Here is a 17,378-nt window from a genome sequence, read left to right as displayed (position 1 = left end):
TAAGGAACGTATTTCAGTTTCTTGGTATTATTGGATAGCCATCATAATAGTTTCCCTGGTGTGTTGTATCCCCTTAAGAGTCTTAAGTGCTCGTATGTAGCCACCTTTGTACATCAAATGGTCTCATTATGGCTACAATAACAAAAACATGAAGAAAGCATAATGAATCATCCAACTAATTTAATATTGTGAGTTGTGAATTCTGTACTAAGACCAAGCAAGTCCATTATGATGGTGACAGAAAGTGGTGTCAGTGCCCAAGGTTTTGGTCAATTTGGGGACTAACTAAAAAGGGGAGAATTGTTCCATCAAATTAAATTTGGCCTAAAGCTGCCTCTGTATGTAGTGAACTGTAACCTAATTTAATATGTAAAGAAATTGCAACTTAACTTGAGAGTACATTCTTATAACAAGTAGCTGAGTTTCAACCAACCGTAGCAGCTGAGGCTTCGGCCAGTCACAGGTTGCCAACTGATCAGACCATGCCCAACTTAGGCAAATGCTGAGCTGTAACCAATGGAGCTGTTTCTCTATGGCACTTCCTTCTTCTGTCTCTAAATACTGCATATTTTGCTGGGTGGAGCTCCCTGAACCTCTACTGGTACAAGGTGCTGCCCAATTCATGAGTCAATCTTTTCTCAAATAAACTGCTAAATTTAATTTGTCTAAAGGTTTTCTTTTAATAGAGGTTTTCCTCAAATGGGTAGGGACCCTTGAGGCTTGGCTGTTTCAATATTTTTGAGTGAGACATTAGAGAGCTGATGGGTGCTCTGTGTGTTTGGGGGGTGGGGATTGTTGGCTGTGGGGCTTCACCATAGAGTGATCAAGTAGGAACCTGGTCATTTAGGGAAGGTCCCCCAACTGGCAGAATCTGGAGGTCTTTATTTCTTGGACCAATTTGGGGATGAGGGCTGGGGTTCCATCCTTCAGTGTGCAGACTTTTACTTAACTTCACTCCTAGTCTCCTGTGGGGGTGGCCAGGATTTGTCTGGTTTTGAAAGGGCATGGGAAAGTAACCTGGGTGTTTAATTTCTCCTTACACATTCTCCCAACCAGGCCGTGCTTTCAGCCCTGCCCCTATCCCTGCCTTCTGCAGCCCTCCAATCCCTGAGCTCTTCCGGACTCTGAATGGACTTCGCTTTCAGCTGTCTCCCCATCACTGTGTCAGTGATCATTCCTCCATCTGCTTCCCACCTTCCCAAAAGGTATTGATATCCTCTCTGCTGTTGTCTCCTCTCCTCTTCTCTTTGTCCTTGTCTTTATTCCTCACTGTCATTTCCGTGGAAAATCAGGAAGGACTGGGGATAAAGTCCCATGTTCAATGCACTCTACAGAAGTAGAAGTTCCTCCAACTGCAAATTGTAAGCCTCTTTCAGCCTTCATGCAGGACGTCCCTGCAACAGTGTGAACTATTCCCCATCCCCTGGAAACTACTCTTTCCTGGTCTTCCTGGTTCCTCAGCAAGCATTTCTTGCTATCTCCTTCTTTTCTTCCTACTAGTGCCACCCTGTGGACATAGGTCTTAGCCCCCAGTTCTGACCTTTGTTCTTGGCTCTCTCTCCCATCATTGCTTACAGATTGTATGAAGAAGCCCAGATCCAGATCAACAGCTCAAATCACCTCCTGAGCCTCAGCCCCTAACTCCTGCTGCCTCTCAGATGGCTTCCCCATCTGTCCTCAGCCAGCTCATACCCAACACTTCTCAAATCAAGCTCATCCACTCCCTGCCAGGACCAGCCTCTCCCCCGGCTTTGCCTGCCTCTGCCAAGGGCACCACCATTCTCCCAACAACCCAGACACCCACGAGCACACTAGGTCCTGTCGATTCTTGGTGGAAGCATAGCAGCTGAACAGACAGCTGTTTGAGTCTGGCTTCCCCTCTTTTAAGCTGTGTGACTTGGGGCCAAGTGCTTAACCCCTCACCCCTCTAGGCCTTTCTTTCTTCAGGGGTTACATTGGGCTGATAATATCTCCCACCTGGTCCCTCCCACCTGGCTCCTCAGCCATCATACTAGCCCAGGCCCTCACCTCTTTATGAGCAATTGCCATAGTGTTCCGGTCTCCCTCTTTCTAATGCTCTGGGGGCCCAGATCCCTGACCACACTCTCCTGGTCTTCCCCTTCCTCCATGGTCATACCATCTTGGTCTCTTCGCTGGTTCCCCCTCTTGGTGTGAGAGTGCCCCAGAGCTCAGTCCTTTTCTCTTCTCTGCCTCCTTCTCTATCTCAGCCCCTTGGTGATCTCACCCAGTCTCAAATGAGCATACCATCTATATGCCAATGACCCAAGTTTCTCTCTCTAGCCCACTGCTCTTCAAATCTCCAACTCAAATCTCCAACTCTATATCCAACTTCCAATTTGGCATCTCCACTCCACACACCCTACAATAGCCTACAAGGAACTGCACAGTGTCCCTTCTCCCTGACCCATGACCTCTCTCACTGCCTCTCCTGCCTCACTCCAGCCACTGGGCTCCTTGCTGTTCCTGAACACACTAGGCATGTTCCTGCCTCAAGGCCTTTGTACTTGCTGTTCTCCAGCACTTGCTAGAACACTGCTCCTGCAGACATCCTTAAGGCTTTCTTTCTCAATGAGGCCTGCCCTGACTGCCCTCTTTAATAGTGCCACCTGCACCCCACCGCAGCATTCCCAATCCCCTCACCCTTCTCAGCTTTTTCTTTTCTCTATAGCACCTATCACCATCCAACATGCTGTATAATTTACTAGTTTATTATGTTTTCTCTCATTTCTTCCTTTGTACACTGACATATCAGCTCCTCAAAGGAAAGAACCTTTATTTCATTTATTGATGTACCTAAGTACCTAAAATTGTGCCTAGGACATAGCAGGTGCTCAGAAAAAAATTTGCTTACATAAGTTAATTTACATATTGTTGAATAAATAAATGAGTCAATCAAAGGATAATATCATATCCTCCCTCTGAACCTTCAGTGGCTCCCTAGTGCCTAGAAGACAAAGTCTGAGCATCTCACTCGGGTACTCAAAGCCCCCAGCTGGACTTGAATGATCTGCCTATATGAACTATTGAACTATCTGTGTGCCTGGGTTCGCCCATCTTAACAAAGCGTCTCATGGAAGGGCAGCGGTCTGCACAGGCTGCGCCCCTTTCCTCAGCCTGCCTGCCCTCAATCCCATCGGGGCCAGCCCCCTGCCTCCAGTGCCCCTGCCCATTGCTGCGAGATGACGCTTCCTGAAACGCTGCTTTGTGCCCCTTGCCACATGCCTTGCAGTGGTCTCTGCTGCTCAGGGGACCAAGTTTCGAGGGCCAGTGTCCAACCTGGCCCTCGAAACCCCCACAGGCTTCTCCTACCTCCCTTCCCCCATAGCCAACTCACTTCACCCTAAATCTGCTCCGAGATCCTCACTCCCACACCTTTGCTCGACCTGGTCCCTCTTTCTTCCACCTGTCAAAATCCTCACAACTACAGGGGGATGGTGGTGGGCCTGGGGCAGGGCTACCTCCTCCCTCATGAGGACCCTTCCTCCTCTGAAGTCAGCACCTACCAAGAGATCCACTTCCTGGAGCATCATGCTTCCCCTTCACAGTACTTTGGTGAGCACCTGCCATGAGTCTGGCAGTGGGCTTGGCGCTGTGGGTACAGCAGCACATGGACAGACCTGTCCCTGCCTCATGGAGCCAAACACCCAGGAGTCAGGGACATGCTGCCTTGGGGCATTTCACTCAAGCCCCAGTGGGCAGAGGTTGTGCCACGTACGTCTTATATTCTAGAGCCTTACCCAGTATTCAGTAGTTGTTCAAACAATGTGAGCCAAGGACCCACACACTCTTGCTGAGCCCCGGACATGCCAGCCCAGGGCTGGCACAGGGTCACAGAGCTGAGTACCCCTCTAGCTCTGGTCAGGTACCCCAGGAGGGAGGGGAGGCAGACACGGCTCATCTGGCCCCGGCCCACTTTTTTTCCATTTTTAAAACATTTTTTATTCAAGTATTATATACTTACAGAAAAGTGTACCCATCTTAATTACACACCTCAGTGAATTTTCATACACAGGAAGGTTCATCTGTGTAACCAGCATCCAAATCAAGAAACAGAACTTAGCTGGCACGACGAAGCCCCCTCGCTCCTCCTCCCAGTCTGTACCCGCCCCAAGGGCGGCCGCTGTCCTGACTTCTAACAACATGGATTAATTTTGCCTGTTTCAGATGTTCCTGGGAATGAAATCATACAGTATGTGTCTTTCCTGTCTGGCTTCTTTCAGTGGACATTGCGTTTGTGGGTGTGGTCCTTGAAGTTGTGTGAGTGCAGGTGCTCCATCCTCACTTCCACACGGTGCTGTGCTGGGTGTGAATGGGCTCCAGTGTATGCATCCGTTCAATGGGCAGCCCCACTCTACTTTTAAACTTGGCTGGGGCTGGCTGGTTAGCTCCCTTGGTTAGAGAGTTGTGCTGATAACACCAAGGTCAAGGGTTCGGATCTCTGTACGCGGCCAGCCACCAAAATAAATAAAGAAAGAAATAACTTGGTGAACCCCTTCATTTGATCCAGTTAGTTGCCATCCAGATAGCCTGTTCCAAGGCCACCCATAACTCAGTCCATCAGGTCTCTGGGCCTGGAGTGTACTTCCCACCTCTCCGGGAAATACATCCAGCCTGAGCCTCACCTCCTACGCGAAGCCTCTCTGGGGCACCCCAGCCTCTGATATTTCCCTGTTCTATCTTATATGGCCTTAGCAGTCAGATAAGTGAGGATAATGAAGGCCTTAAATGTTTCTCTGGCATTTTATTATAGCACTTACATAGTCCTTATCTGGTTGTTGTCTCAGAACAACCAACTTCTGGAGGTACATAGGAGGGGCATTGTTAGAGCCAATTTACAAAAGAAAAAGTAGGCTCCACCTGCTTCAGCAACAGGTTCAAGGACACCTGGCAGTATGGAGCTGGGCCAGGCACCCGACTTTGTGATGCTGTGCTGGGGTTTCTCCCCACCCCGTACTGCCTGGACCTGTATGTGTGAACACATCCTCTCTCCTAGCAATGAGAGCCCTTGAGGGTGGATACCATGCCCTCCTCCTGTTCTTCTCCTACCCTGCCCCACACCCTCCAACTCCCAGCACAGGGCCAGGTATGCAGGAACAGCCCAAACTATGCATTGACTGTGCAAGGGGACAGGAGCCCAAGCGTGAGGGCGTGACAGGAATTGCTGCATGGGTGTGCAAGCCGAGGCATGGCTCTTTAAGGCAGGCAGGGAGTGGTCACAAGAAGAGCCCAACCCGGATGCAGAGGACCCAGTGTGGCCCTGCCACTGTTGAGCCATGTAGCCATGGGTGAGCTCCTTCATCCCTCTGAACCTCAGTCTCCACAAGTGACTAATGGTGACAAGAGCATCCCAGCCACTGTCCTGCAGGGGAGACAATGAACTGCAAAGCACCTTGATCTCAACCAGGCAACACTTGGGGAAGCGGGTGCTGGAGCATCAAGCTGTTGGGACCTTGTGTTGGTTTCACAGACACCTACACTGTGGAAACAGCCAAGAGACCTTGGGGCTGTGAGACGTGGACGGCCACTTTGACCCTCAGACAGGTTCAACCTGGCCTTCTTTCCTTCAGATAAGCGTGTCCCAACTGGGCAGAGCCCTCCCCAGGTGGCAGCAGGTACCCACCCACATGGGTGCCCCAGATTGTTCACCCAGGGCCCTTGCTAGGACTTCTACGGGACCTGTCATACCCAACATGTCCATCCCCTCCTCTGCAGCCTCCCAGGCCAGAATCCTTAGGGCCACCCTTGATTCTTCTGTTTCTCTCACACCCCCCAGCCAGCCCCTCAGCAAACCCTGTCCACCCTCCCTTCGCTGAACTGTATGACAGTGCTATATGTGACTGCTCTCATCTCCAGAAAGGCAACTTCCCCTGGTTCACCCTTACATACCCAGAATCCGACAAGCTTTCCCACCTCTACTCTCTCGCCTGGAGTATATCCAGAGCTCCCTGTCTGGTCTTCCTACTTCTGTCCCACTCATTTGCCCCCACAGTCTCTTCCAGCACAGCAGCTAGAGAGAGACTTCTGGAATCTCAGACAGACCATGCTACCAAGTCATTCTTCAGGTCCAAACCCTCCAAGGGCTCCCCTATTTCCCAGCATGGCCCACAAGACCCTCATTATCTGGCCCCCTACCTCTCTGACCTCATCTCCCCACTCTCCTCTCTCGGTCTGCCCCAGCCCCACTGGCCACCCTGCCACCCTCAGACACTCCAGTACTGCTCCTGCCTCGGGCAGTGGTGCTGTCCCTGGATATCCACCTGCCTCACGCCTCATTGCCTGTAAGTTGTTACTCAGATCACACCTTCTCATGGAGGTCCACCTTGACCTTCCTAATTAAAATTGAAACTCACTCCCCAGCCCCCCCGCCACTTGTCCCTGCACCCCGTCCCTCTTAGCAGGTCCGATTTTTCTCAAAGCCCTTATCACCTCTATCATACCCTTTAATTGAGTTATTTATTATGTTTATTGTTTTTCTGTCTCCTCCCACTAGAATGCATGCTCCATGAGGACAGGTTTAGTAACAGACAGCTCCTGTTGACCATGGTATTCCCTATTGTTCCCTAGAGCAGTGCCTGGCACAGAGAAAGCTCAACACTCATTTGTGGAACAAAAGAATGAACATATGAATGAACAAGCAAGTGAACGAGTGGAGGGTGTCCTCCCAAGCCCCAGCTTCTGCAGCTGTGTGCCCAGGCACACAGCATGCTCTCTCTCTGGTACCAAGGCCACGGTCCTTAGCATCCAAGAGGGCCTCATTTAAGTGTAAAACGAAGGCCAGGGGTGGCCTGCTAGCTCAGTTTGTTAGAGCATGGTGCTGATGATACCTGGGTCCAGGATTTGATCCCTGTATCAGCCAGCTGCCAAAAAAAAAAAAAAAAAATGAAGGCGAGGAGAAAGTCAATAAAGGTCATTTCCTGCACCCATTGACACTCCTGAAACTCCACAGAGAAGGATGGATGATCCCCTTTCAAGATTCCCCAGCCAATCTCGTTCTGAAGAGCACCAGCTGGGAGGCAGGAGCTGAGCCCACAGTCCCCTCCCTCACCATCGCTCACACAATTTCCACAGCAACAACAGCTTCCTTAATAAAGCGATTACGCAGCTGGATGGGGATGATAAGAGGGAAGGACTGGCACCCAGAATGGACCTTGTGTCAGGAGCCGCCCGCAGGGCAGACACCCCTTCATGGGCTCCGAGGCTGAAATCCCTGCAGACTCAATCAGACGGCAGGTGGGGGTGAGGAGCCCGGAGCTCTCTGCCCCAGCTCTGCCTGGGACTTCCCAGCTCCCAGGGCCCTAGGCCTGTTGACAGGCTCTGTCATGAGAAGAGTCATTACTTCCTTAATCCTGTGTGGTGGGGGAAGGTGGAAGCCACTGATGCTGGTCAGCTCTTGGGGTCATGATTGTCCTTGGGAACGGACTGGCTGACAAGATCATTTATCTCAGCAGAAATGGAGGTGCAGAAGGGGTAAGAGCCCTCACTGAGCTACTTTGGCTGAAACAGAAAGCCTTTGGAAGGGCCTGGGCAGGTCAGCAGCAGGCTATGAGGGCTGCCTGGCTAGCTCAGTTGGTTAGAGCACAGCCTTCTAACGCCAGGGTCATGGGTTCAGATCCCCATACAGGCCAGTCACACAAAAGAAAAGAGCAGGCTGTGCTAGGCCAGTCTATGGCTCACAGGACCGACTAGCTAATCCACTTGTCGGGGAGGCCAGCCAGCCCACATGACTTTGGTTAATTGAGCCCTATTATGTGCCAGGACTGTCATTTAATGTTCTTGACAGCCAAGCCTCACAGCTGATGTCGGGATTTGAGCCCAGGCAGTCTTGCTTGAATCCCATCCCCTAACCACAGAGCCTCCTCTACACCCTGTATGGCTCCAGCACAACATCCACCTTGGGAATAGAACACCTGCATCGAAATCACCTGGAACATTAACAGTCTTCTTCAGCCATGCAGCCCACGCTCAAATCACCTCCTTTTTGCCATTCGTCTCACAGAGTGAGGGGAAGGGACTGCCAACACCTGGGTAATGGACTAGCTGGGGTTCTGGGGGCCACTGGACTAGAAACCTGAATATCCAGTTTGAAGGAGAAATCCAACCCCAGGGTTAGGCCTCCATTCCCACTGCATCCTTCCCCCTGCCAGCACCGCCCCCTGCACCCAGCACCAGACACAAGAACAGCTCCGGGTCGGGGAGGGGAGAGGCCAGCCACCCCAGCAGTGGTACACTCGTGTGTCCTCCTACCTTTCCCACTTCCTGCCCCACCTGCTGCCCCTGGGACAGCCCCAACCTGGGAGGAGTAGACTCCACCCAGGAGCTCTGGCCCTGCCTTCTGGGTGGGTGAGCTGGTAGCCTCTGCTGGGACCTTTCTCCCTGGAGGCCAGTCCAGTGCTTTGAGACCATTTCCCTCTCTTGGGGCCAACTTGCAGTTGGCAAAGTTCCCTGTCAGATGCCACTTCCCTGACTCACTTCCTTCCCTAGGTCTCCAGCCCTCAGAAATCCAGGTCCAGGGAGACATGGGGGAAGAACAGGACTGGGGAGAAACCAGCCTGGGGGCCACAAGGGATCTAATCTCCCAGCTGGAAACCCAGAGCTCGGAAGTCAAAGCCATCCATCACCAGGTTCACTGTCCCCAGCTGGGATGGAGAGAAGGAATTCCAGAGGCCCTGGCCTGGCAGGGATAACTGGGTTTCTGGGAGGAGGAGGTGAGCCTTGGTGACTAGTAGGCTGAGGGGTGACCACCTCCCATCCACCTGGCCAGCCTCAGGAGCCTTGCCTCTGCCAGTTTCCCCACAGCTGTCACCATCTTCATTTGAGTCAAAATACATTGAAATTGGAGACTTGTCCGTTAGTCATGTTCGGATGGCCACCTACTCATGCTAGATAATGACCCAGGAGGAAGCCCAGGGAGACCCTGATACCCAGGAGCTCTGTAGTTTGGAGGGCCTTCATCATGGCCCCTAAGGTAAAAGGCTCAGGGGCAGGTATACCTGCATAATATGCAATGCAAGTAAGATACGAAATAGCACACCACTAGTGCGTAGCCTGGAACTCCAGGCCTTTTGGGTAACTAAGCTACAGCCTCAGAACCTCTGTTGTCGCAGCTCTGCAAATCCTCAGAGGACAAGCTGGGTGCTTTCCTGCTTTCTCCACATTCCGTCCCCAGTCGTCAGCCACAATGAGGGCAGCCTGGAAGAGCTTTCAGGAGCCCAGGAAATAATGTGGTAGATGGAGTATGTTTAGAGATTAGGGTGGGAAGGGGACTAGTCAGCCCCCTGTCATTAAAGATATTCAAGCAGAAACCCCACGAGGGATTCAGAATAGAGATGAGCTGATTCCCACTGAGCCTGAGGTCCTCAGAGGAGATACTTACAGCTCTTGAGCATCAAGGAGAAGGTCAGGGGCCAGGGGGCCCAGAGGGTCAGGCAATGGCAAGGTTGGAACCATATCCCAAGGGTCCTGTTTTCCAGTCCAGCATTCTAACTGATTGTCGTGTGACCTTCTCTCTCTGGGCCTGTTTCCCCAGTTCTACAATGAGGGGTTGGGCTAGCTGCTTCAAGCCTCCAAGCTCTGACACTCTTGGATTCCACACTCACATGCCAGAGCATTTCTGAACTTGGGACAAGAAGGGAGTCCTGAGTTCCCCATCTCCAGGTTCCTTGAGGAACTGTACTGTCCTAAATTCTCAAGTTTTTGCTGTCCATCCAGGGACAAGGGGCCCTTACACCTGAGGCTTGGGCACATCTGCCTTCTTGATTTTCTGCCTGGTCACTGCCAGACACCAAGACCATTTCAACAGTGAAAGGAAGTAGAAGCCAAAGGTGCAACCTCTGGACCCTGGTGACAAATGGCCAGTCCAGGCTGAATGACAGATATGGTTCCAGGGGAACTGGGCAAGAAGGGCAGTAACTGAAAAGTTGCACCATGTTGGATTAACTCTTTAAAGACTCAGAGAAAAAGAAATATCCCCAAAGACACTTTTTTTTATAGGTACTCCATTGCCCCAAATTTCAAAAAGTCCATGTAACACCTTCAGCCCATCCCAAACACAGTCCAAGAGCACGATTCTGCACTTTTACAGATACACCTCTGCACACGCCCGTGGATAATACCCCACATGTGTCCCCTGCACACAGTGGGTATATGTCACAAATACACAAAATGGGAAAAAGACTTAGAGATTGGGATTCAGAGGCCCTGGATTCAGCCCCTGGATGACCACAGATAAGCCCCTTTGATCTCAGCTCCTTTTGTAAAACGGAGACCACATTATCACTTGCTTCAGAGTCAAGTAGGTTTTGAAAGCTGGTAAGAAAGCTCTTGGGCTGTGTACACTCATGCACCCGAACGTTGCTGGGGGGCTGGGGTGAGCAGCCTGAAAAGCAGCCTGATGTGGTAGAAAGGGATTTGGTATGAGAATCACAAAAGGCCTGCATTTCTATCCAGCTCTGCCTTCATGGAACTGGGTGACTTTGGGCAAGTCCCTTCCTTTCTCTGGCCTCCCTCTCTCCACCTGTAAAAGGAGAGGGTTGGACTCCAGGAATCCTGACTCCGTGTACCCCTACAGCTGGTCTCCAGAGTGGGGTCTGCCTCTCCCTCCTGAGTACAGGATGGGAAGGATGGCCTGCTCTGAGACCTGCAGCCAGGTGGCTCTTTCCCAGAGAAAAGAAGGTGGAGGCAGGAACCCTTCCCAAGAAGGGGGATCTGGATGCCCTGGAGGCCCCGGGGGGGTGGGGGGGTGGGGTGGACAACCGAGCCTAGGTGGGGCAAGTGCTGAAGGGTCCATTGGCTAATGGCGAAATACCCCTTCTGCACCCTGTGGTCGACCTGGCAGAGGGGCTGGAGCAAGTGGCAAGTGGGGGCACTTCCCGATTTCCGGGGTGCCATGCACTGCGCCCTCGACCAGTCTCGTGTTTCGCTTTCCCAGGACCACTTTGTGCGGCGGGGAAGTGGACGGCAGGTCCGGACGTCGCATGGGACCCAGCTCCAGGCGGCGCGGCCAGACACCCTCCCGGCGCCCCCTCGCCTCCTCCCGGCCACCGAGGCAGTCTCAGGGGCAAGGCCGTGTGCGCCTTCCGTCCCAGGGCACCAGCCGGCCTCTGCGGGAAGGCGGGCGGCGGGGACCAGGCGGCTCCGGCTGACCCCGGCCCCCGCTGCTGCAGCCCCTGAGCCCCGCGCCTTACCCAGAACTTGGAGCCGAGCTCCCCGGAGCCGCACAAGGCGTCCATGGGGCCGAGGCGCGGCGGCGAGGAACGCGAGCGCGGTCTGGCCCGGCGCCGGCGGAGCGAGCGGGCGCCCGGAGCCGCCTCCGCCCCCCGCGCTCCGCCCCGGCCCGCCCCGCCAAGCCCTACCCCCGGCCCGGCCCGGCCGGTTGCGACAGCGCCTCAGTGAAACTGCAGCGCTGGGAGGGACTGTGGGGCAGAAATGGGGGGCCACTGAGAGAGGCTCCCACCCCGAACGACTCCCGGGCGCCCGATGGGTCAGGGAGGCGTGGAGAGGGATTTCACAATCCTCCCTCCGTAAAAGAAATCTCCGATAAGGTCACGCTCGTCTCTGGACCTCAGTTGCCTCGTCTGTAAACCGGGAAGAGCCTGTGCACTCAGACCATCCGGAAGGCTACCTCTTCCCTACGAGTTGCCCGAGGCCACCGGCAGACACCAGCTCATTGGGCACCGGTGTGTGCACCCGTGGAGCGGGGATGCAGGGACGTCTGGCACCATCCAGATGGGGGCCTCCTATGGTCCTCTTAAATTGCTGCCCTCTGAGGCTCTGTGCCTCCCTGATCTTGCCCTGGTCACTTCAGCGCCTCTCTGTGCCTCCACTTGCACATCTGTAAGACAGGGATAATCATAGTCAATCTTCCTCATAGGGGTTCTCTGACCATTAAATGGGAAAGGCACGGAAAGCATATTGCCCAGCACACTTAGGCACCCAACAGTATCAATTTCCTCCACTTCAGTCCGGTCAGGATGGGAGACAGGCAGGTGAAGCCCCACAAAGAGCCCCACATTATCGCCCTCCTTCTAAGGTGGAAGATCCACCCTCCCCATCTGTAAAATGGGTTTGGGGTTCAGTGGCCTCCTCCTGCCTGCTCCAGCTTGGTGGTGCTGGGATCCCCCCATCTCTCAATCCCCCAGTCAACCTCTCTTCCCTAACAGGGTCCCAGAGGCCAACTCACCACCCCTTCTTGGGGCTGAGGAGGAGTTCTCCCCAGGCAGATCTTACCCTGGGCCATTTCTCCCTTTCTTCAAGGTCTGTCCAGAGTCACCCCGTTGATCCCTTCCCTGGCACTTGTTCTCAGAAGAAGGTGTTTTCTCCCTTGGCTGCTCAGCAGCAGGCATGGATGGGAGCCATCAAGATAGGGCAGAAGTGGCCAGGCACCTCCTGTCTCTCTGGGCAGGCAGGAAGTCACCAGAAGGGAAGTCTCTTGGCTATGGGCTGTCAGAACAGAGATCTGAGCAGGCACAGGGTGGGGGTAGGAGTGGGTGGGCAAGACTCCCCTTTCCCAGGCAGTTGGACTGGGGGCCTAGACCCCTCTACTGGGCAAGTCCTCGCAGCCCTCTTTGCCCCCTTGCCATCCACTCACCCATTCACACCCACTCTCTCCTGTCCCCCACCCCCACCTTTGGGCAAAAGACTACAGAGCTTTCACACCTTGTCACAGTGTGCCTTGGGTTATATTTAGATGGGAAGAGTCTGTCTTCCCTGACAGTCTGAGAGGTCCCCAAGGGCATGGATGCACTGAGTCACTGCCAACCCCCTCCATGCTTCAGGCAGCACCTTTTGTATACTGTGTGACTTCAGCTAGCTCCTTGATGACTCTGGGATCCAGTTTCTTGAGCAACTTGGACCAAGTGCCATCTAAGCTCTCTTCAGTTGGAAATCTTCCTCCAGACTTTCCCCTGACCCTGGATGTGGCTTCACCAGCACCCTCTGCCCCTGTGTTTTTACCTTGGTCTTCCCACCAGCATCCTCTGACTCTCGCTCCTCTCCTGTTCCTTGCCTAAAGCTTGTTGGGTCATAGGCACCAGTTAAACCAGGAAGGCTGGCTCTGGCTTGGGGAGACTTGGGGACTTTCCTTCAGGGCTCTGTGGGAGGTGATCTCTCCAAGCAGGCCCCATTCCTGAGATGGGGAACCCAGAACCAGCCTGGGTTTCCACTGGGACCTTCCAGTCCCAGGGTCGGCTAGGCAGTCCCACTGGTGAGAGCTCTAGTTCGGGCCCAGGACCTTGGGTTCTGTCCTCAGCACTGAGCCTGAAGCACCATCCCCTTTAGTTCCAGACTTTTCACGTAGCCATCGCCTTCCCAAGGCTGCAGCACTGGGTGGGAGCCTCCAAGGTCATGGTGGGGGCCGTTAGCAATCTTTGCCTTCCCCACCCCTCTTGAGGCTCTGGGGGTTCGCCCTTCCTGTCCACTCGTGGAATGTGGCCCCTTTCACACGGTCCATAAATAATAACCACAATATCCCTAGACTGTTGGTGTTTGGGTTGTTCTCCTCACCAGAGCAAAATGTCAGAGGCCCTGAGACATGTCACTGCTTGCCCAGGACCACAGAGCTTATTCTGGCACAGGCAGGATGAGCCACACATCTTTCCAATGCCGGGGTGTTTTCTCACAGCCTCCTTGGGCAGGAAGCTTCCTGTACTCTCAGCTGTTGCGCTCGCGCCTCCCGGCCCACCTTCCAGGCTTCTCCCCTCCTACACCCGGCCTCCCTTTCTACACCTGGAAAACTCTACTTATCCTTCAAGACTTAGCTCAAGCCCCGTCCCCGCAAAGCCTTTCTTGAACCTCTCCCACCTCAGTCGTGGGCTAGGGACCCTTCCTCTACACACCCCCTCCCTATATTGTCATCACTGATTGTCTTGCTTATCTCCCCAGGAGGATTGTGGACACCTTGAGGATAGGGACTGAGTCGTGTTTATCACTGTATCCTCAGCACCCAGGACAGTGCCTGGCAAAGCTGGTCCTCAGGAAGTGCGTTGACCAACTAAACAGGTACCCCATTTCCTAAGAAGAAGTCATAGGCATAGAGGCCACTGTGGCATTAGATACAATCCCAGCAGTGGGCACTGCCCACTCTGCTTTTCAGTTTGCTGAACCAACATGTTTCTAGCTGGAGGACTCATGCAAGGAGCAATAAAGGCCTTTGGGTTGGACTGTGGAGAGATGCACCGAACCTCCTCCCTTGGCCTTAGTGGCCAAGCTCCATCCTCCTTCCTCAACTGACTGCAGCTCCAGGCAGGATGTACAGAGCATGTGTTGTGCCTCCCCCGCCAGTGAGCATCCCAGGGGAACCCAGCAGCAGGGATTTCCTGGCAAGGAGATAGAAAGATAAGATAATTGCAAGGTACAGCTCAGAGCAGGCATGACAGCAGAAAGAAGAAAGCCAAGCAAGGGGGACGGGGAGACCCAGGCGCAGGAAATGCTGCAGAGGGGGAGAGGCAGGTTGGAACTGAGGAGCCAGAGGGGCGGGGTGTGGAGTAGCAAAGCCACCTCGCTGCCTGATTCCTTTTCACCCTCTGTGGCTCCTTGAAGGTCTAGAGCACCCCTAAACCAGACTCCTGCTCCCACACCCTGGCCTCCCTCTTCTCCCCTCCCAAGCAGTGGGGCCTGTCGCCTCCAGACCCCAGCCTGGTGGGGGCCACACAGGACCCTCAGCAAGGCTGCCCCTCCTCTCCCTACCTGCACTTGATCTGATTTGGCATGCATGTGAGAGCACCAGCCACCGTGCCTGATTCTGGAGTTTTCAAAGCAAGAATAATTAATTAGCTCTGTGGGCCACAGTCAGCAGCTCCCACATCTGGACCAGGGCTAAGACATGCAGAGTTTCAAAGTTCTCAGCAGAATTCCCTCTTGGGGGTTTGCTGGACAGCTGCCTCCTTGATCTGCCTTGCCCTGCCCCAGGGTGGGACACCAGTCCACAACTAAACTCTCTTTGAGAGTTAATTCCCCTCCTGGAAACCCTCTGGCCTCGATTAGTCCTGAGTCCACTGGTTCTACACACTGTGGGCTCAGCACTGGGATAGCCCGGATTCCTGTCTGGGCTGCCCATACATGAAGTTCTTCATTGGGCCCTGAAAGCCTGTTTCCTACTTCGGGGGTTATACAGAGCACCTGTCTGTAGACGGTGTCCATAAGCATTGGTGTCCTCTCCCTGGCTTTGTCCCTCTGCGAGAAGGGCACCCGGTGACACTAGGTGAGGGTGACTTGTGCTGCCACCTGGTGTCTGATGCCCTCACTGCACCACTGGCCCAGAAAAGGGGAAAAGAGGCCATGGGGCACCAGGCTGTGATGGGTGGGGACTAGGGGTGAAGATGGAGGCCGAGGCTGTTTGGAAAGTGGGTGAGGTCTGGGTGGAGCCAGGTCAGAGGACAGGAAGAGGGAAGGAGGTGAAAGGAGGAGGCGAGAGCAGGTGCCATGGGGTTATGCTGGGAAAGGGTGGTGCCTGGGAACCTGGGATGATTGCAGAGCCAGCCTCGGCCAACTCGGGACGAACACCTGGAGTGGAGGGATGGCTTTTCCTGTGACTAAGCCCCTCTCCCCACTGTTCCCTGTGGTTGAAGGCTGGTATCCCACAAGGTGGGAGGATGTGGGCCTCTCTGAGCCTCTGAGTACACCAAGCTGGGAACACATGCACACATTTCTATGAACAATGTGACTACTTTGGAAAAGGGCCCCCTAGCAAGTCATTTGGTAAGGAGGCTTCTTCTCATCGTGACCCATTCCCTCCACAATGAGAAGAGACTGGGGTAGTGTGGGCTGGAGGTTGGTCAGACCTAGGGTCAAATCTCAGCTCTGTCATTTCCTGGCTGTGTGACCTTGAGCAAGTTACTCAACCTCTCTGAAACTACTGCTTCATGGGAAAAAAAAATAGCAATGGTACTTCACTTGCTAGGGTGTTTTGAGGAGTAAGTGAGAGACTGCATATGAGCCTCAGATTTGTTTTTAGCACCAGCTCAGCTCACTCCTCTTCTCAGTCCCCCACCCCCAGACAGACCTTTTCCTGGAGTCTTGGGGGTGGAGGAAGCAGAAGCAGCCAAGCCTGAGGTGGGAGCCTGCAGCTCTTGACACAATTTCCTCTGAACCCCCAAGGAGAAAGCTAAGGGCAAAAACACTAGGGTACATGTTCTTACCTCCAAAAGCCCCCTCATCCCTGAAGCCCCTGGCCACTCCCAACCCTGTCCCTGGAGGTCCTCATTCAAGACCATCTGCCTCCACCAGCCCCTCCACATTCCAGCCTCCTTCAGACTTCTCCATCCTCACCCCTGACTCCCACCCCCTATGTATCCTGGAGCAGAATCAAATAACCACCCAGACAAGTATCATGAGGTTAGCATCATCATTATTATTACTCCTGTTAATAATATTCAGCAGCAGCAGCATTATTTTCACTTCAAAACCCTTTTAATGAGACACAACAGTTTCCATCATTGATAAAGACTTACATTGCTGGGGGAGAGGCCACAGTTCTCTCCCCCAAAAATCCACTTTGACTCTGCTATAAATATTTCCACATCACTAGCCAGATCCCCCCTTCCAGGCACTGCTCCCTTCTAGAGAGACCCTCCAGTCCACTGATGGGGGTGGGGGAGGGAGTGGGCTAGCCTTTTCCTTTTCACCAGGCTGACCACTGTAGATCTCTAGAGAGCAACCCTAAAGCATAGCCAGTGCGCCACAAATAAGATTCCTTGGCCCCTACTGGGAGGAAGGGATCAGGGGAAGGGGACCCCAGAAAGGGCCAAGCATGCTGAGAGTTGACCTAAATAACTCTATAGTATTACAGTGCTGCTGTGCTATCCATAGAGGCAGGGATGGATAATAAGTGTCCTGGGGGGAGGAGGGGTTGGGATGGAGGGAAGGGGGTGGCAGTCCAGCTCTCTGGCTTCACCTTGACTCAGAATCCTCCAACCACAAGAAGAAAAAAAGATCCCAGATCCCCGTCCCCAAATCTCCCACCCTCATCAGGGAATAGACAGCTACAGAATTCTACAAAAATATAAAAGCTTAATCTGCAAATCCAGGTGACAAAATTCTAGGAATTTTGTACAGCTTTGCTTTAAAAAAAAAAAAAAAGAAAGAAAGAAAGAAAGGCAGCTCCTACAAACTCCCCCTTTCCCCACCCAAGGAGGCCAGAGGAAAAAGAATTTGGCATTAATGCACACCCTAAAAGGATAAAAGCAGGTGTTTGTTTCAAAGAGTAGTATCGTTTCTGTCCAAAAGAGCAATTAGAAAAGCTTTCACCAGCTTAGAAAACACAGGGCTGGACAATGCCTGCACGGCCACCCTCCCAGCAGCCTGGCACCCCCAGCTCCCAGCTGTGGGTTCAGATGGGGGCTGAGTGAGGGCTGCCCTTGAGG

General features: G+C 53.4%; 1 protein-coding gene across 1 annotated transcript in view; it reads right to left on the bottom strand.

Moving 5' to 3' along the window:
- ABCC3 (ATP binding cassette subfamily C member 3) overlaps positions 1-11,254 on the bottom strand; it is a 48,104-nt gene extending 36,850 nt beyond the window's left edge. The window contains exon 1 of the mRNA XM_063109315.1: positions 11,205-11,254. Coding sequence (XP_062965385.1) covers positions 11,205-11,249 — 45 coding nt within the window. The 5' untranslated portion in view covers positions 11,250-11,254. The remainder of the gene's footprint in view (positions 1-11,204) is intronic.
- Between the last annotated feature and the right edge of the window lie 6,124 nt (positions 11,255-17,378).

This window comes from Cynocephalus volans, chromosome 10 (genome assembly GCF_027409185.1).
Source record: "Cynocephalus volans isolate mCynVol1 chromosome 10, mCynVol1.pri, whole genome shotgun sequence".
Taxonomy (NCBI): domain Eukaryota; kingdom Metazoa; phylum Chordata; class Mammalia; order Dermoptera; family Cynocephalidae; genus Cynocephalus; species Cynocephalus volans.
Note: the sequence above shows the minus strand (reverse complement) of the source record. Positions and strands in the feature narration are given on the sequence as shown.